This window comes from Neovison vison, chromosome 2 (genome assembly GCF_020171115.1).
Source record: "Neovison vison isolate M4711 chromosome 2, ASM_NN_V1, whole genome shotgun sequence".
NCBI lineage: Eukaryota > Metazoa > Chordata > Mammalia > Carnivora > Mustelidae > Neogale > Neogale vison.
The window spans coordinates 27,896,937-27,924,453 of NC_058092.1; the positions used below are offsets into that span (position 1 = coordinate 27,896,937).

General features: G+C 58.2%; 1 protein-coding gene across 3 annotated transcripts in view; it reads right to left on the bottom strand.

Annotated features, from left to right (window-relative positions):
* Nucleotides 1-2,109: 2,109 nt before the first annotated feature.
* STK40 (serine/threonine kinase 40) overlaps nucleotides 2,110-27,517 on the bottom strand; it is a 40,384-nt gene continuing 14,976 nt past the window's right edge. For 2 of the 3 annotated variants that reach the window (XM_044237812.1, XM_044237811.1), the window contains exons 2-11: nucleotides 21,280-21,399; nucleotides 19,579-19,664; nucleotides 19,063-19,206; nucleotides 16,794-17,021; nucleotides 15,851-15,903; nucleotides 10,149-10,264; nucleotides 6,313-6,457; nucleotides 6,105-6,224; nucleotides 5,621-5,705; nucleotides 2,110-4,443 (exon numbers count right to left, since the gene is read on the bottom strand). In XM_044237812.1, the coding sequence (XP_044093747.1) occupies nucleotides 4,225-4,443; nucleotides 5,621-5,705; nucleotides 6,105-6,224; nucleotides 6,313-6,457; nucleotides 10,149-10,264; nucleotides 15,851-15,903; nucleotides 16,794-17,021; nucleotides 19,063-19,206; nucleotides 19,579-19,664; nucleotides 21,280-21,391 (1,308 nt within the window). In that variant the 5' untranslated portion in view covers nucleotides 21,392-21,399 and the 3' untranslated portion in view covers nucleotides 2,110-4,224. Of the gene's footprint in view, nucleotides 4,444-5,620; nucleotides 5,706-6,104; nucleotides 6,225-6,312; nucleotides 6,458-10,148; nucleotides 10,265-15,850; nucleotides 15,904-16,793; nucleotides 17,022-19,062; nucleotides 19,207-19,578; nucleotides 19,665-21,279; nucleotides 21,400-22,343; nucleotides 22,415-27,517 lie in introns of those variants that run through there. The other variant, XM_044237813.1, reaches the window with a different exon arrangement.

A 27,517-nucleotide genomic window follows, 5' to 3' on the forward strand; every position in this document is an offset into this window, starting at 1 on the left:
TGGGGCTGTCTCTGGCTCCCACCCTCTGCCAGCGGCACCCTTATCATTCTGACGAACTCCCACATGGACATGCACAAAAGAAGCCTGCCCTCATCTGAGTAGGGAAGGCAGATAGAATCAATAATCAGACATATGGTAATCCTACAAGGCTGTGGTAAGCACAATGAAGAAACATAAAGTGGAAACCTTAAGGGGTTAGAGAACGCCAGGTGTTCACGGACAGCCTCTCTGAGGTGACATTTTGAGCAGAGGGAATTCAGGGAGGCAGCCATGCAAATAGCGAGGGGAAGAGCCTTCCAGAAGTAATAGCCCAGGCAATGGCCTTGAGGTGGAAGCCTGCTCAGCTCCCTTAGGATCAGCAAGGAGCCCAGTGGGCCTGGCACAGGAAGTGAGGAGGGGTGAGGGGCCCACAAGCTAGAGAGGAGGCCAGGTGCAGAGCCTGGTTTGTGGACCTTTCCAAGCCACAGACCGACCTCTGGAAGTTATCCCGCATGGGACAGAAGCCATCAGAGGTGTGTAAGCAGGAGAGGGACAAAGCCCGCCTTGTAACAGGCTCATTCTGGCTGCCCATGTGGCCCCTGGGCGTTTGTAGGGGAAGGTGGGAGTAGGGAGGCCAGGAAGCAAGAGTGGAGCGCTCAGGGTGGTCGCAGGGAGCTGTGGGAATTGTCAGATGCTGCCTGGCCGGGGACAGGGTCAGCAGTGGGTTGGACATGGGGCGGGAGGGAGCCGGGGGTGGGCAAGAAATCAGGACAAGCTTGGCTCTGAAGCCTGAATGACTGGGCCGAGACTCCATTTCCTCCCTTCCCCACTTGAGAGAGCTGGGCAGCTCCAGTGCGGCTTCTCTGAAACGGCTCTCCCTGGGGCCACTGGAGGCAGCTAAAACTGGCAGAAACGTCTCTGTTCCTGTTTGACTTCTCAGGAGCACGGGAGGCTGTTGATCCCCAAACCCCCCACCCCCACCTTTCTACTTTCCCCTCTGTAGCTTCTGGGGCTCAGGATAAAAACTGAAGAGCGATCTGACCCATTGAGGTCAAGAGACCAAGGGTTCTGGTGTGTGCCGCGTGCACAGCCCGTCCTAGGCGTAGACACGTGAGAAGGCCCGGCCGGGCCCCTGCCCTCGGATGGCAGCTTTCGTGTGGGTGACCGGTAAGGCTGACCCATGCATGTGCCCTGGAGTGGGCACAGAAGGGAGGCCGATCGGGTGGGAGGACTGGGAGGAGGCAGGCGTGGCGATGAGTCCCAGGCCCAGCAGCGGGTAGAGCCAGAGCGCTGGGAGCAAGGGCACCCAGGACAGCTCCGCAGATGACATATGGGTCAAAGTGTGTGTAGACATGGGAGTGACCAGGGAGGTGGGGGCCGCTCGGCCACTGGGTTGGGGTGGTGTGAAGGTCAGGGCAAGGCGCAGGGGTGGCGCTGAAAGCCGCAGAGCCCCAGGGCCACCTCACTCTTGCCGTGTGCACACTTGCCTGCTTAGGGGCTCCCGTGCATGGAGCTCTCTACTCCTTCTGTGACCTGCGGCCGTGTGTGGGCTCCCACTCCCATGAGTGGGTCTGTCAGGGTAGCGTGGGGTGCTGAGGGAGGGGCCGGCCTACCTTCATCTTCACTGCTCCAGCCAAAATGTCTAAATTTAGACAAAGGAAGGAAGGAAAGAAGAAAGGAAGGAAGGAAGCCCTTTGGCTTCCTATGGAGGGGAGTGAGGGTGGTGACCAGTGCAGGAAAAGGCCTGCCTGGCCCTTCTTACCCCAGCTGCCCTGAATGGGCGTGGGGCCACAGGGGCAGTCTCTGTCCGGCCAGGATCTTTGACCCCCAGAAGGGGGTTTGGCAGGGAGAGAAGACTGATGCTCCGCTGGCCAGCTGCAGCCGCTCTCGGACACCTCCTGCCTGCCCCTGGGGCACTCAGGGGGGCGGGGTGCACTAATGGGTCTTCAGGAGAATGACGGGTGGCTCTGTCCGCCCCCCACCCCCACCAAGGCAGTGGTGCTGGTTGGGCTGTGGGGTGGGGGGCTGCCAGAGGAGGTGGAGCCGAGAGCTGCAGGGAAACCTGCCCTGGCTGGCAGGGGCAGGAGAGACAGAGACACGGAGACACACAGAACAGCAGGCCACACTGGCTCCAGGTCAGGAAGTTTTATTGCTGACATGCAGGAAGAGTCCCCATGTAGTACAAAAATATGTCTTTATACAAACTTTTTTGTGACTTTTTCTGTTTTGTTTCTTTACAACAGGACCTCTCAGTGTGTGACACCCAGTGAGGCAGGCCCAACCTCCTCTCATCTGCTTTGCCACGAACGTAATCAGACTCAGGGGCTGACCTTGGAGGGCCCAGCCTGTCTGAAAAGGCTCTGCAGACCCCCGAGGGTATTGCTTTGAAAAGGAGGAGAAAGCCCACCCGTGGCAAGCAAGCCCAGAGGGTCCTGGCAGGCTGCTGGACAGGTACGCAGCCGAGACCCTCACGGGAGGACAGTCACAGGGGCTGGGAGCCCTAGGCCAGACTGCATTTCTACTCCCTTGGGAGACTTCTTTTTGAAATAAATATAGAAAAGAGGACATCCCCTGCCTCCACAGCACGGAACCCTGGCTCTTGGTGAATGGCCACCAACAGAGACAGAGTCTGGTGCTCAAGGGGACTAAGTGCTGGGCTCAGGCGGGCTCCCACAGACCCACTGAGGCAGAGGCATGAGGCGCCCAAGTGCTGGGATGGGGGCATGGGGAGGAGGGGGCATGGGCGGCCCTGCTACTGCTGGCAAGAGGTGGCCCCATTTTTTCCAGATGGGGAAACTGAGGCACAAGGAGGTTTGGGAACTTGCCCAAGTCACTCACAGTGAGTCAGCTTTTGGGGAGGGGGCAGCTCACACTCTGGGAAACAAGGTCACACAGGCCTCGGTCACCTCCCCACTGGGGAGCAAAAACAGGAAGGGCCTGAGGGCCCAGGGCTGCCTGGAGGGGAACACTCAGCCTTTCCAGGGGGGTCAGGGGGGAGAGGCCAGAGGAAGGGTCTTTGCTTGGCACCGGGCAAGGCCAAGTCCAGTGAGGGAGAGTGGGAGGGAAGGGCATTCTGGTGAGAACAGTGTTTCTGGCAAGACGGGCATCCACTTCAAAATCTCGGCTCAAAAAGGGCAGCAGGGCTGTTCTCAAGCCAGACAGGCCCCCCCAGTCCCTACAGCTCTCCCCACAAGCCCCACAGTCCCGATGAAGGGCTCTGGCCAGGGTCTGCTGGAGAGACCCACATCCAGTATGAGGCAAGAACAGGAGGGGAGATGCCCCCACCACTCTGTGAACACAGAGGGGTGTGGGGAGCAACAGGGCATGTGAGCAGGGCCCACCTGTGCACAGTTGGCCCAGCGTCCCCTCCTCACCCGACCACCAGGCACCCCTTCTGCGTCTGTGTCAGCATCACCTCGGTACCACGGTGTGGGGCGCAGAAAGAAACCAGGCTTAATGCGAGGGAACACAGCACCTCAGAGAAGCTACAGAGTGGGAGAAGGAGAACCAAGTCTAGAGAGGCCTCCCCATCACCAGAAACAGGAGGGACTGGTGGGCTGGAGATGGAGGGGCCGGCAAGAAGGGGCTTCTGAGCCTGGGGGCCAGGAGGGGGCCCATCTGTGGGCAGTGGACTCCCTGCCGTCCAGCCAGGTCGGTGGGGGCAGGGGTGGGGAGCGGCCACTGGCCGAGCCACCTAGAGATGGGAGAGAAGTGGGTTTCAGTACAAAAATAAATATATCTGAATTCTGCTTAAGATGAGGTGAAGTTTTCCAAAGCTTGGACTGAGGGGCCTGGGGTCAGAAGGGGAGGGACGGACACAGACTGGGAGGGGGACTGGGAGGGGTCCGGGGAGGGCCATGGGGGGTGGTGGGCGTTCATTCTGGGAGCCAGCAGCCGAGCTGGAGTTCAGCTTATCTGTCCTTGGGGGGTGGGGGGCAGCTGCCCTGGGCCAGTTGGCTGGGCTCCCTCCTCCTCCCTCTCACTCAGTCCGGAGACAGCATGGTTAAAGAGCCAGAGGTAGATTAAAACGTCATGATTAAAAGCAGATTAGTTATCTAGGCTTCTCAGATTAAAAAAACCAAACAAGCGATCATTCCCAAGGTAGCTTTGTGGTACGTCTGCTGAGCCCATGTGTGACCTGCGCTGTCCCTGCCCCATCCCCATCGCAGCCGGTGGGGGGAGAGTCCGGGCCGCGGGCTGGGGACCGGGAAGAGAGGGTGGGGGGGCGGTGCCCTGGCCAGGGGGCTACTTGCGCAGGTAGCGCTGTGCCAGGATGGCCGCGTCCAGGGGGTTCATGGGCTGCGCGTCGTGGCCCAGCCGCCGCACGGGGGGCACGCTGCCGAACTGCCGCTTGGGCCCCCAGCTCCGGGCCTCGTGTATGGAGCTCTTCTCCTCGGCCAGCAGCAGCTGCTGCCGCATGTAGTTCTCAAACTCGTACTGGGAGCACTCCTCTGTCACCTTCGCCTTGGGAGAGACAGACCCGAGGAGGCGGGGGCGGGAGGAGAGGGGAAGAGAGAGCGAGAGAGGGGGTGGGGTTGGAGAAGAGAGCAGGGAACCTGTGTCAGGTGACCTGGCTCCAGAGGCTGCCCTGGGTGTGGGGCAGCCCTCCTGCCAGCCTGGACCTTGCCTGCTGCCTGGCCTGGGGCGGCTCTAGCTGAAGCACAGGCCTGGGATCTGAGTGGATCCCACCCCACTGACCTTGGGGGAGGTTGCATGACCTTGGAAGCCTTGGCTTCCTGAACTGTGAAGAGGGGCAGTCATCTCCCCTCAGAGCTGCTCTCGACAGCCCTGGGGGTGGTGCAGCCCAGGCAGAGAGCAGCGCCCTGGAGTGGCAGGTCCCCGAGCTCATCATCACAGGGCGGATCAGGGCTCTGCACTCAGACTTAGGGTCTGAGCTGTGTGACTGGGAAAATCACACCTCTCTGAACCTCAGTCTCCTTTTGTGAACAGAGGAGAACACGGCCACACAGGCCTGTGGTGCAGAGGAACAGATGCACAGTGGGTGGCACCTAGGAAAGGGAGGTCTCAAGGGCGTGGAGGCTCTGACGAGGTCCCGAGGCGCCCCCTCCTGCTCCCACCTGCCCAATACTGGCTGTGGAACTCTGGGGCCAGGGGATGAGGGGCAGGGCCAGGGAGGGAAGGTCTCCTGGCACCAGACCCATGGCTCTGCTCTGTTCACCTAGCCTTGCCCTCCAGGGGGCACCCTAAGATCACCTGCCAGCTGCTGCCTGGGGCCCAAGTCAGCCCCCACCCCAGGCCCAGCACTTTCTCCAGTGTAGCGAGCAGGAAATGAGAGAAAACTGGGAGAAAATGAATCATCTGGAAAAGGAAGAGCAGAGAGGCTGAGAGAGACCCAGTGAGTCAGAGGTAGAGCAGTATGGCTGTGTAAAGGGCCAGGCCAGGGCAGAGGCCAGGGCAGGGCCAGGGCTCAGGCAGAAAGAGGAAGCTGAGAGAAGGCCAGGCTGGGCCCCTGCTTCCATGGCCCCACAGCCTAGGAGGCAAGGCACACCCCAGGCAGCTCTGACCTAGGGGGCCCTGCAGCCTGCTGGGAGCTGTCACCTCTGTTCCCCCCCACCTCTGCCGTCCCTAGACACTGGTCCCTTGGGACCAGGTGACGGCGGGTCTGACCACCTCAACTCACCTCCTGGGAGCTGTCTGCGTTGCTCATCTGGTCATCGATGTCAGGAACCACTTGCAAAGGCCCACTCAGCGACGACAGGGACTGCCTGCAGGAAGGCAGACGAGTTGGGCTGCCTCCCCAGGTCTGGCCCACGGGAGCCCCACAGCTTGGCTGGACTCAACAGACGGAGCTGGGTCCCAGCTCAACCCCCTCTTGACATGAATGACTCTGTCTCCCAAGCCTTGGCTTTCTTATCTGATCATGGGGACATTTCTACCTCACAGGCTGTGGTGGAAAATCAGTGACGTAATTAATGTCAATCCCAGAGGTGGCATCACCCCCGCACTCAGGGGATGCTCCACCCTGAGCTCTGGGAGCGCCCTGCCCCTCTCGCCCACGGGACAATCTGGAAATCAGACTCTGGCTGGCAAAGAAACGGGCCCACCCTCAGGCTGCTTGTCTGGGTGGGAGGGGCAGGGCCTCAGCCGGGCTCCTGCCCACTTACCACGATGCGATGATGGCACTGAGGGCCTCCAGGACGTCTACGGCAGCAAGGCGCTGCTGGGGGTCGAGGACCAGCAGCTTCCGGATGAGACACACGGTGTTCTCGGACACGCGCCCATCCCTGATGCAGGACAAGGAGAGGGCTCCGGTGGCGCAGGCTGGGCGGGCTCGCTCCAACCCACCGCTCCAGCCCAGGGAGTGCCACTTACTCAGGGATGGTGTACTCCGCGGCCTTGATCTTGCGGAAGAGCTCCTGGGGGATGCTGTCGTAGAAGGGGAACTGACCATACAGCATGGTGAAGAGCACCACGCCCAGGGCCCACATGTCGCTCGGCTTGCCCCGGTACGGCCGGCCTGTGGGGCACACAGACACAGGCACACTCAGCCCAGGCCCGGGGAAGGGCTAGGCCCTGGGCTTCCCTTGGCTTCCCAGCCACGTGCCTGACCCTACCCACAGGGCCCACCCCCGACCCCCACACTTTCAGGAGGACGCCCCATCTCGGAGTGACACCGAGGTGAAGGGACTATACTTGGCCTTGTGTAGGCCATGCCCCTGATTACCAGCCCTGCTCTGCCAGACAGCAAATTTGTGGGGGCTGGGCCTGGGACTACAGCCCCGGCAAGCAGCTCACGGAGCAGGTGGCCAGGAACGCGTGTGTCGAACACTGAGCTAACCGGCTCTGGGCCCGTTGAACACTCCTGCCCCAATCCCTAGCCCCTCACCCCAGAGCACTTGGCCCCGTCTGCGAGGATCCCCTCCCCTGTTTATTTCCTATCTTCCCCACGAGGAGCTAAGCTCTAATGCAGGCACCCCCCTGCCTGGCGCAGGGCCGAGCCCCAGGGCCCAGCACGGACTCCAGTATTTGCTAGAGGAGTGAGTATCTGTGATTGTGAACTCTCTGCGCTGTTTCCCTCCCTGCAGAACAGAAGGGAGGGAGCATTTAAGCAAGCGCCGAACACCACGCTGTGACAGCCCTGGAAGAGATACTTTCATTTCATTATGTCTCCACCAAACTCCAGGAATTAGGTATCTTCTCTTTTTCCAAAATGAGGCACAGGGATGTCACCTGTCCCACACCACATGGTTGACGGGGAAGCCCCGCTCCTCCCACTCTCCTCCCACTCTGACGGGCAGGCCGCCACCCACCATCTGTGCTTGAGATCCTCTGGTATGCCGGCCACGGCCTGGCCTCTTCCCGAAAACACAGGACAGCACGTCAAGCCTTTCGAAATCCCCCGCCTGCCCTGTCCCTGGGACGCAGGCTCAACAGAGCCCAGATCCCAGAATGGGACTCAGTGCCCCATGCACGTGGGAGAGCAGCTGCTGGGCACCAGGCAGTGCCTGGACAACTGGGACCCCTCCTATGGGTCCTGAAGCGTGGGTGGCGACAGATGCCTTTGGGGTAAGGGATCCTGGTTCTGGAGGGCTCTCCAGGCCCACTGAAAGTCAAGCAGCATAACCAGGTGCATGGAGATATCCTTATAGACCTCGGCCTGTGCCTCCAGAAGGCACCATGGGCCTCCCTAGCCTGTGAAATTTTACTTCGTCTGTGAAATGGGGCCGGGACGCTGACCTCACATGGCTGCTTGGGGAGTGAGCTGCTTTTTGCCCTGGCTGCTGCAGTAGGCGATTTTGTGGAGATGAGCCTCTGCTAAGCTTTCTCCAAGGCTGCGTCACCCTGGCTCTTTTCCAACCCCCAGTGCCAAAGAGCAGCGTGGGTGACTTTGTGCAGCTGACCCCAGGGTGACCCTGTTGCCCCGGACCCTGCCCTGCCACGTGGGGTCATCACCAGCGTCTGCTGGGCCACGACTCTTCGTGGCGGCAACTGTGGGCGGTTCCTGCCGAGATGCCCAGGACAGAACCAGGGGCCAAGGCGGCCTGGGCTCCCTCAGCTTGAGCCTCAGGACTTCTGCCCTGACCCGGATGGGAGCTGGAGAGGCTCTTCCAGCAGACAAGCCACCCCAGGAGCTCTGCCCGGGTAGACCTTTCCCTGAGCTTTGGCTTCTGAGGGGACAGAACTTCAAGGCTTCTTTTCCATAACGATAACCCAGCTAACGTTTACTATCCAGCCAGCAGGTTCAAGGCCTTCTTTAGCCCCACAGGACCTCAGGAAGCAGGGACTGCTATTACCTCTGCTTTATAGATGTGAAACTCGGGGCCCAGAGAAGTCAGTAACTTTTTCAGGGGGACACAGTTATTAACCAGACTATAAACTCTACGCGGGCAAGGTCAGGTTTGTCTTTCCACAGCTCCAGGCCGGATGCCCGAGGCTGTGCTTGGAGCACAGAGTGAACCAAGGGGCAGACCTCACCTCGAGCCTGCATGGCGGGACCTGTCATTATCATCCTGCGGCAACCTCTTCACCTTGTGGGGGAGGCGGGCAGCAGTGCATCCCGCTTGTAACCTGGGGGGGCAACTGGGGCTCAGAGAAGGGGGATGAAGGCCAGAATGAGACTTGCATTTCTACTCTACAGATCTAGGACTCTCTTGGAAGCAGTGGGTTCGCCTGTTTCATCCTCTAAGGCCGGCCTGAAGCTGGAGGAGCCAGAGCGGGGCCCACCTGGGGGCGCGCACAGCCACGGGTCTCACCTCGTGGGCCTGCACCGAGGCAGGAGCCTGGTGCAACGTCCTGGCTCTGTCACACAGAGGGATGCTTTGGGGAATCTCATGGAGGCTGTCGGGGCTGGGCCAGTCCCTGGGAAGTGGGGGGTGCAGCCCTGGTTCCTGGCTCCCTCTAGTAGAGGCCACGGGGACTCCAACCCAAACTTCAAGGTCCTGGGAGGTGGCAGCATGGCTGGGGAGAGACCCGGCCCTGGCGCAGAAGCATCCGCCAGGGGAGACCTCCAAGGTGTGGTCACACTCCCCCCAGTTACGGCAGCCTGTTCCTCGCATGCACGTGCTGCCTGGGAGAGGCGGGTCTGTCGCTGTGCAGAGGGGTGCAGGAGTGTGTGCCGGGGATGGTGGCCCCGAGGGCACCCTGAAACCTCCATGTGGAAGAGGTGGGAGCAGACGTGAAGCCCTCGATTCCTGAAGGATCAGGACAGAGAGACCCAATTTGGCAAAGGACATCGGGAAAGAAGAGAAAGAGTCCCAGGGAACATGGGCTTGGGCAGAAGGCTGGCCGGGGCACAAGCCTCAGTTCTCCCGTCTACTGTTCGCACGATAGAGGGACTTCGAAACTTTACCTCGCAGGGTAGCTGTGCAGTCTGGAGCAGGTGACGTGGTCATGCACTCCACACAGGGCTCGGCACTGAGCCATAGGATCAGTGGGTAATCAGGGTGTAACTGGCTTTTTTATTTCGTGTGCTGGCTGTTTCGGCCCCACTAGAAAGTCAGCTCAGTGTTCCTGGAAGCGGGGATGTCTGCGTGCCTGTTCACGGCTGTATCGGAAGTGTCTAAACAGGGCCTCCTACCTGGTAGGCCTGTGGTAAATTCAGGCCAGTGGGAGGGAGGGAGCGCTAGGCAAAGGAAGGAAGGAGGAAGGAAGGAGCTTATGAAGGAACAGCAGGAGGGAAGAAGTGTCCTTGTCAAGGTGGCAAAGCCAGTGAAGACCTGCTCAGGGCTTCCTCTCGCACTTGAAACAAGTGATGACGTTCTCCCCGGGGCTTCCCTCAGGCCTTGCTGGTCTGGCCGCTGCCCACCTCTCCGGCCTCACCTTGAACCAGGCTCCCGGTCTGAGCAGCAGCCACAGCTGGCTGTGCGGCCTTGGCCCAGTCACTCCCCATCCAGTCCTTATCTGTCTGGGCAATCACAGCTCAAAGGTCACTTCCTCAGGCAAGTCCTTCAAATGCCCATCGTTCACACTCACAAAAATAATCTCAGAGTCATTAACCCAGCACTGGGGTGAGGATCCCCATCTTCCTCTCCACATGACCCCATATTCTGTACACAGACGGACAGTCCTGGTCCGGACCACCGCCACAGCCCCAGCACCGAGGCCAGTGCTCCCCCTACCCCAGGACACGCTCTGCTGAAGGAAGGAGCCTCTGTGAAGCCCGGCGGGGCATCGACCTTGGGGCCCGCTGACTGGCACCACGCACATACCGCTGAGCACGTCTGGGCTGATGTAGGCAGGGCTCCCTCTCTGGTCCTTCAGCAGGTCTCCCTCGCTCACGAGATGCTTCCCAAGGCAGAAGTTGGTGATGGTTATCCGATGCGTCCTGGGAGCAGGGGGCAGAGAATGAACAATCGTTGTCTGTACCCATAGGCACCCAGCTACCCCCGCTCCTGCCCAGGGAGCAAAGGAATCATACCCACATCCTTTTTTGCTCCCCGGGCTCCGCTGCCTTCCCCCGTGGCTGCATGAACAGTGCCATCAAGGCGCTGACGCTGGCCATGCCCCCTTGCTTGCCACCTGCTCCGCTGTCCCCTCAGCACCTGGGCTCCGAGAACTGAGTGACTCTGACCCAGGGAGTGCTCCAGAGGGGCTCCCCAGCAACTGCCATCCGGGCTGAGCCTCGGGGCCAAGGCTTAGGACTCAGGATGACAAACAACCTCATAGAACATCAACATCTGGAATGACGAGATCTGGTTTGGCTCCCTCATTTACACAGAGTGAAAAGGAAGTTCAGCAGGGCTCTGAAGTCCATCTATGGGGGCCACTTTTGTCCCCCTCAGCCGATCCATATGGTCATCACCGTGGTCACTGTCAATCAGCATCCCAAATAGTACAAAAAACTGAATGCTCACAGAGACTTAACAGGTGCAGCCCGTGGCTTACGGGTCTGATGTGGACTGTTCACAGTCGCCCCTCACAAAAGCCTGGGAGAGAGGCTTCCTCCCTGCCCCAGTTTCCCAGGTGATGCAGTGAAGGTACAGAGAAACGAAGGAACTCACTCAGGGTCCTGCAGCTAGTGACCAGGACCAAAGTCAGGGTCTACCTGACCCCAGAGCCTGCGCTCTGGACGGACACCAACCGGTACTGTCAGGGGCACTGGCAGTGCCCAGCCCCCGAATTTCTCTTCAGTTCCAGCAAAGCTAACTCAGCCCTTGTCTTGTGTTTCAGACTCTCCTCTGACCTGGAAAACCACAGCCTCCCTCATCTGAGAGTCATGGGTGAGAGTGGCTTAGGGTTTGGATCCTTTAAGGAAGCTCACAGAGGCCCATGGAGGACCCGTTACTCCACACCTGGGCGGTGGGGGTGGGCAGGCCCCTCCAAGAGGCCCCGTCGGGGAGAGCCAGTGAGGCAGGGTGCCTCTCTACGCACAGAGGGCAGGGGTCACCCGCCCTGCTGCTTGTCAGCTGGCTGGGCAGAGAAGCAGGGGGATGGCAGGAAGGGCAGCCTGGTGAGCGGCCTCCCGCTGCCTCTCACTGGCTGAGCCTCCAGGGTGAAGAGGGGGTCGGTTCTCTGAGGTACAGGGTGTATGGGGCTGAGCGTGGAATTCCCCAGGAGCTGTGACCGACAGGCTCTGTGAGCCCTTAGCTCTCTCGGGGAATTCTGCTGGCAAAGGGCTTGGTACAAAACAAAGGTTAGTTTGTCCTCTGCATTCCAAATGGAAACCTCAACTCTCTCTCTGCATACAGGCCTGCCCTGTCAGATGCCACAGAAATCTGCCTGGTGGCCCCCAGGGCAGCTAGGGTCTGACGGTGCAGGCAGAGGGTCAGGCCAAGGAAACCATGTCAGAAGTGGATCGCTCCAGCTCTGAGCTGCCACGCCACAGCCCTGAATGTGGGACTGTGCATCCCCAAGGTCCACGGTCCATCCCCCACCTCAAATGGCTGCCATGGCTGGCGGTGTGTCTTGCACGGGTGCCCTGAGGCACGAGACACTGGGAGAGGACCGCTCAGGGCAGGGTCTGGGGGGGCTCAGGAGTTGGATTTCCAGGTCCCAGGCCCAGCTCCGCCATTCCCTGGCTGTGTGACCCGGAATTTGTTTTGTACCAAGCCCTATGCCAGCAGAATTCCCGGAGATAGCCAAGGGCTCGCAGAGGCTGTCGGTCACAGCTCCTGCGGAATTCCACAGCCTCATTTAATCTCTTATTAAATCTGTTTCCTCATCTGTCAAACGGAGTATATTAGCACCTAATTCCCAGGACTGTAAGGATGTGACAAGAAGACAACCCCGGGGAAGGCACCGAGCCGGGGGCCTGGCAACTAGGAACTAACTGCTAACGGGTTAGCCTTTCCTCCTCAGATGGTGGACACAGCTGGCTGGGCTGGTAATGGGAGAGCCCAGGAAAGACCCCATCTGAGGCAGCATGCGAGGGGAGCCATGCTGTGGCCATGGGCCCCGGAGCAAGCAGGCCAGCTGGACCCGAGCTGGGCTGGGGGGCTCTAGGACAGTGTGTGTGGCTGGGCGGCGGGCGGCAGGGTTGAGCTGGCCCACACTGCCGAGGATGCTGGAGGCTATCCCACAGGAAACCACATGGTCAGCCCCGAGACCTCCCGAAGCTTGGCCGTGCGCCCCTGCCCTGCCACTACCACCCAAGTTGGTGGGTGGTACCCAGCTCCCTGGGAGCCCCAGACCCCCCCCCCGGCTTATTCCGGCAGCAAGGGCAATGGGGTGAATGGAGGCAGTTCTGTGTCAGCAGGATCCGCTGGGCCTGAGTCACTCTTCAGTTATGGCCCTTTGGGCTGCCTGCGTTTTTCTCCTTTTCTAGGAACTTGGTGTGCAACTTGCTTACCCAAAAAGAAAGGAGGAAGGAGAAAGAACCCACGGCAGACCTCATATAACCCCAAAAGGGTATTTCAGGTTTCAACCCTTGCCTTTTCTCCCAAGCGGGGTGAACTCATGACAGCCGCCCCGCAAACACTTCTCCCTGCTTCCTCCCCTGGGGCCACTCAGTTCTGCGAGGGACAGAGGCGGCCTCCTGAGGACTCTGCAGCTGGAGTCAGGGCCCAGCCCAGCAGCCAGGCGGGGGCTGGATCTCCTCCAGGTCAGCCTTCTGACTCTGCCCAGGTGCGAGTGGGAAGGGAGGGGTGTGCCTGTAGACACCACGATGCAGGGTGTGGTGTTCGTACTTGGCCCCTTGGTGCTGGGCACCGCGGTACACTGCCCCCTCCCGGAGCACCATGAGTCAAGCGAGAGAGGTGGCCAGAATCGCCATCGGTCCCAAAACCCCAAAAAGGGCATCATCAGATGAGAGGCAACGCAGCCAAGACAAAGGGTCCGAGGAAGGCCCTGGGGCTCCTCAGTCTAAGGAAAACATACAGGGGCGCACACGCACATACAGACAAACAGACACACACACGGAGGAGCTGGTATAGCCCCATGACCTGTACTCAAGAGAGGCTGGGCTTCCCAACTACATTCCTGTGACATAAGTGGCTTGGTAAAGTTGGGGGGAGCAGAAGCTGGGAGCAGACCCTCCAAGGATGCACAGAGGCCTGGAACACTTCTGTGGCCGGCAGTGCAGGAGCCCACATGTGTGCTCCCATGGGCACCCCTGGGCCACAGAGAGCCAGTGCAGAGCTGCAGGGAAGGCCGCAGAGGACACGGGCTCTGCAGCCAGATGCACTTAGGTGGTCCAAAGATATGCCCCTCTGTGTGCGCAGCGAGCCTGCCGTCCAGAGCAGGATGGTACTAGGCCAGCGTCCCACAGAAGACCAGGACAGCGAGGCTGCGGAAGACCACATGCTCTCCAGGCTGGGGCCAGGGCCCCCCTGCACTCACCACGGGCACCCTCAGCAGCCACTCAACCCCCAGCAGGCCTCATCTCCTGGGGAAGGGAGCCACGGCCTGTCGAGTATGGGGTGCACTTATGCTGGGCCCAGTCCCGGGAGACAGTTCCACGCCTCAGGCCTGTCTCTGCAGGGAGGCTTAACCACCTGCACTTCCACAGGTGAGGAATCGGAAGCTCGGAGAACTGCCTGTTACCACAGCAGCCTCTCACTACACGGATCAGTCAACCAACCAAAACATGATCAAAAGAACTTCCATCGTCTCGCGGGGAATGCAGAGGCAGTGCTGGGCTGTGACCCAGGTGACCCCCAAGCTTCTCCAGCCCTGACTCGGCCCATCAGAGGTTCCAGCAGCCCTGGAACTTTGGCTCCCTTCCCTCCTCCCTGAGGAGCATGACAGGGTCAGGTTTTCATGGCTTCACTTTCTCTAGCTGGCCAATCTTTACTCATCCTTTAGGGAACTGACTCAGACGGCCAGAGTCTCTGCCCTCCCGGGGCCCCCAGCCAGTGCTCTCGGGTTGGTGGCCCATTGCACGGTGATGCCAGGAGACTGTGTGTCTGTGGCATCAAGGCTGGGTGGTGGCGGCAGAAGGGCGGTGACCTCCCCATGGCATTGGGGGTGGGGGAGATCTGGTCCACCCATGCCCTTCCCCGGGGGCCTATCTCCCTGCAGCTTTTCCTCCTGTGGCTGCTGTGGCTCCGGCCACTTCCCAGGGACAGCAGGCCCCCTCCTGAGTGGGTGACCAGGTGCTTGCCATTTGTGAGCCCCCTGATCCACTTCAATACCTGGAGGTGAGGGGGTGGCAAGGGTGAGAGGTTGAGCGAGGGCAGGAGAGGCAGCAGACCTGTCCCAGCCCTGTACTTCCACAATTGTGGTGGTGCCTGCCGGCAGTCCTGGATCCCTATGAGGCTGGATCCTCTCACCTGGACAGGAGGGTGACAGCTTGTGGCCCGGGCCTTGAGTGATCTCTTCCTGCCACTGATGGACCAAGGGTGCTAGTGTGAGCCGCCCAGACTCCTTCTAAGATCGAGGCACCTTTTCCCTGCTGCAGAGAGTGATGGCTTCTGACCGTTCGTAGCTGCATCCTTTTCCAGAAAGCCCCTGAGCCAAAGGAAGCTGCCCCAGCTATGGCTAGCCCACCTTGTCCTGGGCACAGGCTGTATTCTGAGGCTGGTCGCAGTGGGCATCCAGGGCCATGCGCCCCCCTGCCTCGGTTGGGACATCTGAAGGGCCTCCTGGCTCTCGAGTTTTCCAGGCTGAGGCCCCGCCGTGACTGTACCACAGCTCGACTTCTCCCTCTGTCCAATCCTGCCCTTTGCCCTGAGAGCTCTTCCTAGGAAACCTTCTGCCCACACACCTCAGAGTCTATTTCCTGGGAATCCGACCTACAACGAGGCCTCTTTTTGCTCATCTGTCATTCCTTCACTCGTTTCTCCATTTTTTACAGTCATTTACTGAGCACCCGCTAGACCCAACAAATGAATGGCCCAAGGAGGATCCCTGGAATCCTTCCCCGAGCTCCCTTTTTGTGGCTGGTGGCCTTTAAGACTCCCCTTCTTGGGGCGCCTGGGTGGTTCAGTGGGTTAAAGCCTCTGACTTCAGCTCAGGTCGTGATCCCGGGGTCCTGGGATCGAGCCCCGCATGGGACTCTCTGTTCAGGAGGGATCCTGTTTCCCCCTCCCTCTCTGCCTGCTTCTCTGCCTACTTACGATTTCTGTCAAATAATAAATAAAATCTTAAAAAAAACAAAATTTAGGGAAAAAAAAAACTCCCTTTCTTTTTTTCCTTTTTCTTTCTCTTTTTCTAAGTAGGCTCCATGCCCAGTGAGGAGCCGAATGTGCAACTTGAACTCACGACCCTGAGATCAAAACCTGAGCCGAGATTGAGTTGGACGCTCAACCGACAGAGCCACCCAGGTGCCCCTAAGGCTCCTTCCTTCGAAGCAAGCACCATATCCCCATGTGGCAAGAGGCAGAAGCGGGCATCCCATCCCATAGTCCCTGGGATTCCTGGGGGAAGTGGGCTGTTGTGGGTCAGAGACTGGGGGGCACTGGAGGGCACGGGTAGCTGCAGCATGTAGCCTGTGCCAGCCGCAAGGTCACATCCTGACGGAGAAGGATCTTACCTCTTATTGAGCACCATGTTCCCAAGCTTCAGGTCTCTGTGCACAATGTTTTTCTGGAAAAGCAACAGGCATGTGGCTTGGACCATGAAGGACGGAGGCAGGGTTGGGCCTGGCCTATAAGATGTGGGCTCTCCAGGAGTTTGAGGGGGGCAGGAAAAAGACCTAGGACACCTTTCTTTAGGCTCATGCCTTGATTTGTCAGCCAAGGACAGATCAGCACCGTTCTAAGGCCCCATCAACCCTGGGCAGGGATGGGGTAATACGTGAACCCAGGCAGTCTCTCTCCTGCTGGGGGCGGTTTCCCTGGCTTTCTCTGGGCAGCAGCCAAGGGGAAAACCACTCCTCACCACCTCCAGTAAACATCCTGCTGAGAAAAACGCTAACATCTGCCTGCACCTGTGGTCAGGGGGTGATCCCTCACAGCTCTGGGGACCGAGTAGCACAGGCAGAAGGTGTGTGCCTGGAAGAGGCCCAGGTTCTCCTCACTGTACCTTGGGGTACCTGACACCCCATCTCTAGGGAAAGCTCAGAGACAGATTATGGCTGCCCCAGGGGATCTCACTGTCGTCTCCTCTGCCAGGAGACTACAGGCTAGCCTCTCGACAGACACTGGGCTCTGCTGGGCTGCTGGGCAGTGCCTCCCCAGGTACACGGGCTGAGGCCTGCAGCCACGTACCTCACTGGCCACACAGGTCCTCTAGCCACCTTCCCTCCGGACATTCCAGCTGCAGAGCACGCCTGGGGGCTGGGGGTCGGGGAGGGGGGACGACCCAGAGCTGCTTCCACAGAGCAGAAGCAAGAAGGGTGGCCTTCTGTGGCAGTGGGGCCAGGAGGCTTCTCAGCTGCCCGGAACACAGGCCATGCCGGCTAGAGGAAGAGGCACCAGCGGTGGGGCGGGGGTGCGGGATTTGGGAGTGGTGGGGGTGCAGGGGCAGAGCCTCACCTGGTGCAGGGCTTCCACGACACGCACCACATCGTAAAAGATGACCACGGTCTCCCGCTCGCTGAGCCTCTTCTCCTTGATGACGTAGTGCTGCAGGTTGATGAGGTCGGCGGTCTTGTCGCTGAAGTCGTGTGCACAGAGGCAATCCAGGACGAGGCAGATGCGCTTCCTCATCTTCTTCACCACCCGGCTGGATTCCGTGTCCTCGACGACTTCACAGGTGCGGTCCTGGGAGGCAAGGGGGCAGACCAGGGCTTGGCTGTGGGCCCACAGGTCAAGGGCTGGGGCTCAGGGACCCTCCTCTGGAGCCAGAGACAGACACCAACGTGGGAGCCTGCACAAGTGGCACCCTGAGGCCTGGGTGGCCAGAACCGGGGCTGCCATTAAAGGCTCCATGCTCCGATCCCAGTGTAAGGGGTTCAGATCAGGGCTTAGCCTGTAGTGCCAAAGGGACCTCCAGGTCCAGGGTATAGGCAGCGGACCTGGGGCCCCAGGACATCCCCTCTGTGGCACTCCCAGAGGCTCCAGCTGTGACCAAGGTCAGAGACGGTGGAAGTGAGGTATTCCATGTGTCTGACACAACTGATTTCACGCGGAAGCCGGACTCCAGGCAGCCAAGGAATAGTGGGTAAGGTGGGGTTCAGGCCCCAGCTCCCGCTCCCTCCGGCTGTGGGCCAATCGGCAGTTTACCTCACTTCTCCAAGTCTTTGGTCAAAGGGAGCTGGCACCCTCCCTCACAGGTTGCTCAGGGAATCCGGCAGCCCGCACCAGTGCTCAGGAGGTGGGTCTGTACTGGTGCGTGGTGGTAAGTGCCAGGCCCATTTTCCTTGCCAAAAAGATGGTTTCTTTCCTTTTCTCTTTTCTTTTCCTTCCAAGCATTCTCTACAGCCAGCGTGGGGCTTGAGCTTGGAACCCTGAAACCGAGAGCTACACACTCTACCGATGAGCCAGCTTGGGGAAATGCTCCGTGTCAGCCTCGAAGACCGAAGCTGGCCTCTGGGGACCCCTGGGGACTGAGCAGCTCTGTCCCTCCTTCCGAGCGTGACCATGCCTCTCGTTCCCTCTTCCCCAGGGGCCCGCCGTGGCTGGCACACAGGTGACTCCGGACATGCTTCCCACCACCAGGTGTTATCATCCCAGAGGACACAAAGCAGGGCCAAGCTCTGGCAGCTGTCAGAGATGAAGCCCTGAAGACTCACGATCCCCCTCAGTTTGGTTTCACGTGGATGGGAAACAGGGATTTTCAGAGTTGCCTCTAACTGCACATGTAAGAATGAAGACTTTGGTAGGGTGCACGGGGCAGAGCGGCCCCTTCCCTTTATTTTATCCAAGAAGTCAAGCAGACGAGGAAGGAACCGCGGTGAGTGTGTACAGGGACAGCTTGGGCTGCATACACGCCTGCTCATCCTCCTGACCGCCTCACGAGGCAAGTGTCCATCACCACCTCCATTTTACAGATGAGGAACCCGAGGTGTAGGGACTGGAAGTGAGTTGCCCAAAGGTCAAACAACCAGATTCCAGGGCTGCAGGCCAAACCCTCCATGCCTCCCTGGCACTTCTCATGGAGAAGTGGTACATCACTTCTCGAGTACCAGGTCCATCTGGCCAGAGTGGCTCTGGCCAGCGCGTCCAGCCGAGGGCCCTGCAGCAGCTCTGCTGGGGGCCTGAGCAGGAGGCCTCCCAGGCATTCTGAAACTGGCCTTCTCATTTCTGGAGACACGATTTCGATTTGGCCCTGAGGAGAGCTCTTTCCAGGGTACAAGCTACTCACGAGTACCTTCCCTAAGGGACCCGGAACATCTGAGCACAGGCGCTCAGGGACACTCGCTCAACTAAGCTGCGATGCCTGGGCAGGCGAAAGGACTGAGTACCACAGCCAGCTGCGGGGTCCACAGGTGGCCCACAAGGCTCGGTCCTCCTCGTGCCCTGCCTTCCACCCCCAGCCTAGAAAATTCCTGGCACGGCACAATAGGAAAGAGCCCGTGTGTCTTTAAATGACTTCATGCTTTCCTCCCTTCTCGGAGAAGTGGCGCTCCAAAGAAAGGGGCATTCCCACTGGGCGCGAGCCTCACAGCAGGGGTGCAGGCCAGAGCCTGACCTCCAGCCCACCCCACCCGGGAAGTTCTGGCGCTCCCGGCACGCAGGGGTCCCAGGCGGTCATGTGGGCAAGCTGCTCCATGTACAGATGTGGCCCCAGCAGGGGGCAGCCCCAGAAGCCAGCCAGGGGTGGGAGGGGGGAGGGGGGACAGGCAGCCCCTCTGTCACTCACCTGGAAGAGCCCGTGGTGGTGAACCACGCCGTCCTGCGTGTGGAGGAGGGAAAGCAGAGAGTACTCGGTGTGCAACAGCATCTTGCCTTGCCTTTCCTCTTGGCTTTCTATTCCTTGGTCCCCCCTCTCCTCAAGGGTAAGGATCTTTAGGAAGGCACACACACAAAAAGACCAAAAACCCAAAAACAAACCTTACTTTACAAAGCAGAGTGACCGAGCAGGCGGCGCAGGGGGCTCACTGTTGGGCCCGCGGCACCTGCACGCGCGCTCCCACAGGCACGCACGATGTGCGAGGGCTTTCTCAGTGGGATGGTAGCGGGAGTCCTGCTCTGAGCGCGCTCCTGCCATCAGGCCTGCTCCGAGTGAGACGGCACGAGCCGGACCGCGTCCCGGGAAGAAACAGTGCTACTCTTGTTCACCAGTGGTGCGGGTGTGAAGGTGGGGAAGAGGGGGAGAGCCGGCTGGCAGGGCAGCCCCTGGGGCCCCAGCCTCCCCTGCCCCGGGCGCCTCACTCACCTTCAGCTGATAGAAGTCATCTGTGCCGTCTTTCCTCGCCAAACACTGCACAATGCTTGGCACTGGGGAGTTGCCCAGACGGGGACCTACGGCACAGAGAGCCTCTGGCTTACTCTTCAGAAGCCCTGTCTCTTGTGGCACCATGTGGCCTTTCTGCAGTTCACGGCCACTGAGCAACTGCCACCCTCCCCCAGCCCCCTGCCACCAGTCTCCTGGTGGAGAGTTCTCAGACTCCCCCAACAATGGAGCACGTGCGCATGTGCCTGAGGTACACCTGGCTTTTACAGGCCTGGCTCGCAAAAGGAGGGGTTCTCAACTGTGGGGGTGTGCAAGAACCTCCGAAGAGTGGGTGTTAAAAGCAGAGACCCCAGCAGCCACCCGGAGCCTCTGAATCAGCATCTCCAGGCTGAGGAACTACCACTTCGGAGAGTTTCCCAGGTCGTCTGGGGTGGCTGCCTGGCCCCTGTTGGAGCCCAGGTATGGGGCACTTCTGTACTCCTGCAGACACTGCTCACCGTCCCTTGCCGGCATCCTGACTGATACCTTTTTTTTTTTAAGATTTTATTTATTTAATAGAGATGGACACAGAGGGTGGGGAACACAAACGGGGGAGTGGGAGAGGAGAAGCAGGCTTCCCACTGATTAGAGAGCCAGATGTGGGGCTTGATCTGAGGACCCTGGGATCGTGACCTGAGCCGAAGGCAGACACTTAGGGACTGAGCCACCTAGGCGACCCACAGTGTCACTGCTCTAATATACAGTCGAAACTTCTCCCCGGGAGAGAACCCAAATATCACTTCCTCCTATGGAACCTTCCCTGTATACATTCCCTGTAACCCGTCCCACTCTTGCATTGTTTACTTACTTCAAGGCACTTACAAACTTACCTGTTTGTAATCTTGTGCATTGTTTACTCTGTTTCTTTTTCCAACTAGAATGTTAAGCTCTGTGAGGGCAGGAACCCACCTGCCCTGTTCACTGCTGCACCCCAGCACCCAGCCCAGGCCCAGCCCACGGCAGGTTCCAGAAACTAGTGCCCAGTGACTGGGGCTGGAACTGTCCTGCGCCCACAGCCTGAGACACCACCCCAAAGCAAAACCCACACCTAGTCTCTGGTGTCCTCAAGAGCCCACTTCACCCCTGCAACCCCGAGCACTGCAACTCCAATTTGTTGGGCCTCCAACATCATGCAGAAAGGCCCTGGTGCTCTTCTGGACCACTGGGCACACCCAATTCTGCAGGACTCTGTACAAATTTTACCAGAAACCTGGAGGACTATACCAGACACCTTGTGGAATGAACTGTGCCCTCCAAGAATGGTCGAGGAAGTGCCCTGGATGATGGGCCTTGGGTTCTGATGCAGCTTGTGTGGCTCCTGTGTGCGGCATGGGGTAGGGGGGTGAATGGGGTGCTCTGGGGGAAGAGACAGTCTAGCTCTCAGCTGGAGCTAATGGAAGGCTGGTGAGGCTACAACAAAAATGACAACCTGGGTACAGCTTGACCTGAGGCTCTATCCGATCTTCCACTGCACAAAGGGGCTGCGCTTAGAGCCGCAAGGCTAGGGCCCTGCACGTGCCCTGTGGTGGGTGTGGCACTCTGCCCTGCACAGCCCAGGGTGGGATTGCGTCTGTGCCTGCCCCCCCTCCCGCACCCCTGCCCCCGCACCCATACCCCTGGCCCACCCCATGGTCAGAGGCTTACCCAGGATGAACGGTCCAGCTCTCTTTGCATTATTTCCAGAAATGCCACCTCCAAGAGCCTTCGCCCTGGCTGACGTTTCCCCAGCTCCTCTGTCCGATGCTCTCCGCTTCATTCTCAGCTCTAGACAAGACAGAGAAGAGCCCTTCTCACTGAGCAAGTCAGCGAGTTTCCTCACGCGAACCCAGCCTGCGAGTCTCCGAGTTGAGGATGCGTCACACAGCTGCTGCTGCTGTTCCCGCTGCTGCCGCTGCCACCTCCTCCCCCTCCTGGAGGAGCATCGAAGGTTCCCGGTGACAAAGAACCACAGCTCCTTCCCTTGGCATTGATCAGGGGCTCAAGGTGGTTATCATTCCAGGCAGCAAAAACTGGCTATGGAGGCTGCCTCAAGGGGGCTGGTCAAATGCAGAGAGGAGGGCACTGGCTTTGTGCAGATGCCAACTGGGGTCCCCGAGAGACCACCCCAGAGACAAAGAGGAGAGATGGACCAGAAACAGCTGTTCCCAAAGTGAGGCCTTCCCCCCAAATTCCTGGAGCCAAGTGGCCTGAGGTGCTGAATCCTGGGTCCCCCCTATACCCCTTCTGGTCTGACCTCTGGGCATGGTGGGGAGGGGGTCTGGGGGACTCTCATGCCCACCACGTGTGAGGATGGTTGCCCTGGGGATCTCCTCTCTCAAACTCCCCTGACTCTCAGGTCCTCTCTGATGAAAAACACCCAAAACTGGGGCGCCTGGGTGGCTCAGTGGGTTAAAGTCTCTGCCTTTGGCTCAGGTCATGATCTCAGGGTCCTGGGATCAAGCCCCACATTGGGCTCTCTGCTCAGCAGGAAGCCTGCTTCCTCCTCTCTCTCTGTCTGCCTCTCTGCCTACTTGTGATCTCTGTCAAATAAATAAAATATTTAAAAAAAAAAAAAAAAAAAAACCACCCGAAGTTGTCAATGGCAGGGATCTACTTACTCTTTTTTGTCCTATTTTCAATTTTTTTTTTTTTTAAATTACTTTTAAGGAAAACATATATTGTGCATTTAAGGGCCAAGTGAAAGGATGCTGGTGGAGGTCATGATCTACCTGGAAATCCCTGTCTCCTCCAGGGTTAAGATGAAAGACGGACCCAGGAACCAGACTCTAGAGTACGACCTCTGGATGTGGATTAAATAAGACAAGAGAGTTAGTTGCTCCTTTCAGCTGCTGACAGTTAACAGTTCAGCGAGGCACTGTCCTGGACACGGGGCGAGGAGAGAGGGTAGAGAGGGCAGAGGCCACAGGGATGCCCAGGAGGGCCAGTTGCCCAGCCCTGAGGAGGGGCTCTTGGCCCTCAGGCAGCTCAGGGAAAACTTGCCTGCTCATACTGGATGAGCCGGGCAAACGGCAAGGTCATTCTACGCAGAGGGACCTGAGTGAGCAAACCCACATGGGTAAGAAATGGCACAGAAGCAACAAGCTCCAAGGACTTTGTGTTGCCACAGTACAGAGCATGAAGCAAGGGGTGAGAGGTGACCCAGAGGGAGGGACAAGGGCCAGATCTGGGGCACCTAATGGCCAAGTTAGGAGTGCAGCCTTTATCCTTCCGTGAAAGGCTTGGGGACACTGCACCCTAAACTTCCATAATTTTTTCTTCATACAGGATTTGCATTCCCTGCAGAAACATTAGAAAACACAGATATGCAAAAATAAGAAAACAAGGTACCCATAAGCTCAGCGTCCAGATGTAGTCACTGCTAACACTCGAGTGGACTTCCCTGTCTGCTCACGTGAGCACGCTTCTAGTTTCATTATTACCAACATTTGGACCACATTGTGGTACCACTTTGTAAGCTTCCTTTTCTCCCACCTAAAATACATGATGAAGGTGAATCTTACAGTAGGTGAAATATATCTCAGGAAAGCTGTAAAAAAAAAAAAATCGGTAACATCCCTACATGACAGTATCCTGCGGCATCACTTGAAATATCTACACAGTCTCTCTGGTAAGAACAGGGGCGCCTGGTTGGCTCAGTCAGTTAAGCGTCTGCCTTCAGCTCAGGTCATGATCCTGGGGTCCTGGGAGTCTGCTTTTCCCTCTGCTTGCTGCTCCCCCTGCTTGTGCCTGCACATGCACTCTCGCTCTCTCTCTCTCTCTCTGACAAATAAATAAATAAATAAATAAAATCTTTTTAAAAAAAAAGTTTAAATGCTTATGTAGGCTGTTATTCCTGGAAGGCCACCCCCTTTCTATTCTGAGACAGGTGCACAGTCGCTAGTTAGCTTAAGTCTTCATGTGCTGCCTTTCTTGCCCTTATTCTAGACCCCAGGAGACGGGACTCCGGCAAGGAAGTGGAAAGCAGGGGAGAGGGCCTGGCATACCTCTAGTCCAATCTACCAGGCCTGCCTCTCATCAAGCCCCAATTTGTTTGCAGAGCTGTGTCACTGAGGCACAGACCCACAATTTCACACTGAGAGTAAGCAGGATCATGTAACTCAGTAGGTCTTGACAGGCCCCAGATGGAGCAGAAGCCACAGTCAGGCTCGGCCATGTCTTCTGCCAAAGAGGCTTATGGCGGAAACAGATTCAAAGTCATTCACACAAAAGCAGGGAAGAATGAAACTGCTTCTAGAAAAGTCTTAAAAAGCTGGGCAATAATGTGTCTGGAGCAGCATTTCCACTTTTTGCCTAACTTCTATACACCCTTCTCAATTTAAGTATCACTTCCTCAGAGGGGCGTCTGGGTGGCTCAGTCATTAGGCTTCTGCCTTCAGCTCAGGTCATGATCCCAGCGTCCTGGGATCAAACCTCGCATGGGTTCCCTGCTCAGTGGGAAGCGGGCTTCTCCCTCTCCCTCTGCTTGTGTTCTCTCTCTCCCTGTGCTTCTCTCTGTCAAACAAACAAACAAACAAACCACCTCCTCAGAGAAGCCTTCGCTGGTATCTCCCCCATCACTGGGTCCCAGTTACTCTATCACGGAATTTCCATTCATAGCACTTTCCATCTCTTGTGATTAAGCATGTATTTGTGTGTTTATTTTTTTAAAGATTTTATTTATTTGTCAGAGAGAGAGAGAGCGAGAGCACGCACGTGCAGGAGAGCGAGCACAAGCAGGGAGAACAAGAGGCAGAAGCAGGATCCCTACTGGGCAAGGCACCTGATGTAGGGCTCGATCCCAGGACCCTGGGATCATGACCTGAGCCAAAGGCAGATGCTTAACCACTGCCAGGCATCCTTATGTGTGTGTTTATACGCTTACTGTCTTTCCCCACCACTAGACTAAAAATTCCACAAGGAAAAAAAAACTACGTGTGTGTATGAAACCACTGCACCCCCAACTCCTGGTCCCACAGATTCTCTGGGAATGGCTGGACGCCTCCCCCCTAGTTGGTGGTGATGGTTGTCACGGGGTCAGCAGCCCTGTGCGGGAGCTGCTCCTGCCCCAGGAATAAGCTGGCCTTGCTTCCATGCTACCCTCAGTCGCCATCTTCCCTGCAGCACGAAGCCCCCCTCTCTGGCTGGTTCCCTGGAGAGCACCACGGAGGCGCCACCGTATCTGCATCTGCGTAGACGCTGCCGGGACGCCTCCGCGCAGGCACGGTCTAGACAACAGTTTGTCGGGAGCAGCTGCCGCACAGACAATGAGGGGGCTCAGCCTGACCCCACCCACCCCACTCAGATTCAGCTCAAGCACATGGCTTGGGAACTGCTCCAAAATGCAGGCTGACAGAAGGATGGGAGCAGACGGGCAGGGAGAGGGAAAAGATGCTGGCAGGGGAAGCGAGAGCAAGGCTGTTTCCCTTCCTGAACATCCATTTCTGCCACCCAGGGCTGGCGGAGCAAAGGAAGCGGTATGAAGAGGAGGCCCAGAAAATAGGAAGCTGCCTCAGGCTCACTAGAGGGGTCAGCAAAGACAAACCTCCGAGTACGGACCCTCCTGTCTCCCATCCCCCTGCGGAGGTACAGGGAGGATGCGCCCCCCCCCAATCATCCTGATGGGTTCCCTTCCAGAGACACACCTGCAAATGGCCACTGATGGTCCCATGGGAGATGCTGCTTTAAGGGATCCCAGCTTCACAGTGAGATCTCTGAGGTAGAAGGTGTGGCTACCTTTGTCTAGAAGGACTTGGGGCCAGGCCCCTCCAGAGACACTGGTCTTTAGGCTGGAGTGAAGGGCCCGGGCCCAGTCTGGCTAAGGGACAGCCATTTGCCTGGGTGTTTCCTGGGCCTGCTGCTCAGCTCCCCAGGAACTCAGCTGTCCTGGCTTAGAAGTCTCTAGAGCTTTAAATCTGTCAACTTTAAAAGTGCTACCCTCCTAAGTTAGCACCAGTTCCCCCAGAACCTGCCCTCACTGGGAAGCAAAGTGAGGCAACAGTGCGGGGAGGGAGGAAGCCAGGAGACAGGCACTGAAAGAGAATCAGCCTGGCTTCCCCCATCTGCCACCTGTGTGCCTCAATCCTAAAAGATGAGGGCTCACTTGCTTGGCCCCGACTGGGGAGTGAGTCAAGGGCCTCAGTGCTGGAGGGCCAAAGCTCTATGACAGCCACCATGCCATGTCCAGAGGAGGAGGATGCCTGCTGTATCCTGTCAATTTGGGGTTAAGGTCACTGTACTCCAAAGGGGCTGGGTGATGGGAGCCCAACTCTCCCACAAGGCAATGAAGGCTGGGCCATTAGCGATACATAAGGTTTTAAGTCCGTGATGCAAAATCCAGGGATGCAGTGTGACAGTGTCCAGGACAGCCAGGCAGGGTAGGGCCAGGCTGGACCCTCTATGGCAGGATGTGGTTCAACGGGGTGGACATCCCATCAACCACAAAAGGAGGTGGGTTGCAAAGAGATCGTGCTGAGGGCCCCCCAGCTCAGCCTTTCTTCACTTCTACCCACTACAAAGCCACTGAAGCCCGGCCAGACCAAGGAGGGGACCATCACTCACACCCAGAAGTATCCCCTCCCACAATGAAGGTTCACAGACGCCCCAGGCAGCGACACGCACATGTGCACAGAGACGGAGCGAGCCCCCCGTCCCCCACAAGTATGAGGGCAGCGATGGAGCCCGCCCACTGCATGGAAAGTTCTGCACTCAACACTGCCTGGGCTTCCTGCTGCAACCTCTGGGTTCCTGGAGAGATGGGTGACCCTGCACACCAAACCAGTGAAGGCAGAGGGCAAGGTCAGTCTCTGCAAGGAGCGGGCAGCAGACCCTGGCCCAGTGCGTCATTTGCCATGGGTCTGGATGTATGATGACAATGGCAGCTGGTAGCCATAACATGTCAGGAGCCTCCCATGCCTGCCAGGAGCCAAAGGGCTGTGTCTACACTGCAGGGTCAGGCTGAGAGGACGATGTCAAGATCCAAGCAGTCCCTGCCAGCAGCCCCACCCCCACCCCCACGTCTTCTGGCTCTGCCAGAACAAACCAAACCAAACCAAACAAAAAGTCCTTGAGCTGTGCAGACCTCTCTCTTCTGGACTTCACCTCTGGCACTGTCTACTGAAGGCAGGGACCCTGCAGCTTTGTTTGGCTCACACAGTGCATAAAAGGGGGCACAGAGCTCCCACCCATCCTGGCCTCAATCCCATCGGCCGCACACGCGTTAAAGGTCTGGGTGTCTAGACCCACACCCCACCCCAGGAGGGAGGGAGCAGAGAGGACACTAAGGGAGCACAGTAACATGGTGAGAGCAATGGGTCTTGGGCTTCTTCACAGCACAACACGGACAGAACCATGTCTATGACATTCTGGGGTAAAAGAACACAGGACCCCCGCCGTCTTGTGCCTGGCCCAGTCACCCGCAGGCTGAAGGGATCCCATCTCCATCCACATAACCCACAGCGGCTGGGAACCTCTGAGTCAGAGCTAGCTTTCTGGGGTGAGTCAATCCTGGTTCAAACCCTAGCACCATCACTTAGCAGTGGTAAGATCTTGGACCAGTTACTTAGTTAGCATCTACAAAACACAGAGTACACCACCTACCCAAGGAGGTTGAGCTAAGGATTCAGTAAGACAACCCATGCAAAAGGTTCAGCAGAGGGGCACCTGGGCAGCTGTGGGTTAAGCCTCTGCCTTTGGCTCAGGTCATGATCTCAGGGTCCTGGGATGGAGCCCAGCATCAGACTCTCTGCTTAGCGGGGAGCCTGCTTCCCCCTCTCTCTCTGCCTGCCTCTCTGCCTACTTGTGATCTCTGTCAAATAAATAAATAAAATCTTAAAAAAGAAAAAGAGGTTCAGCATAGTATCTGCCTCTATACTGCAGCATTCAGTAGCATGCGCTGTCATTAGTT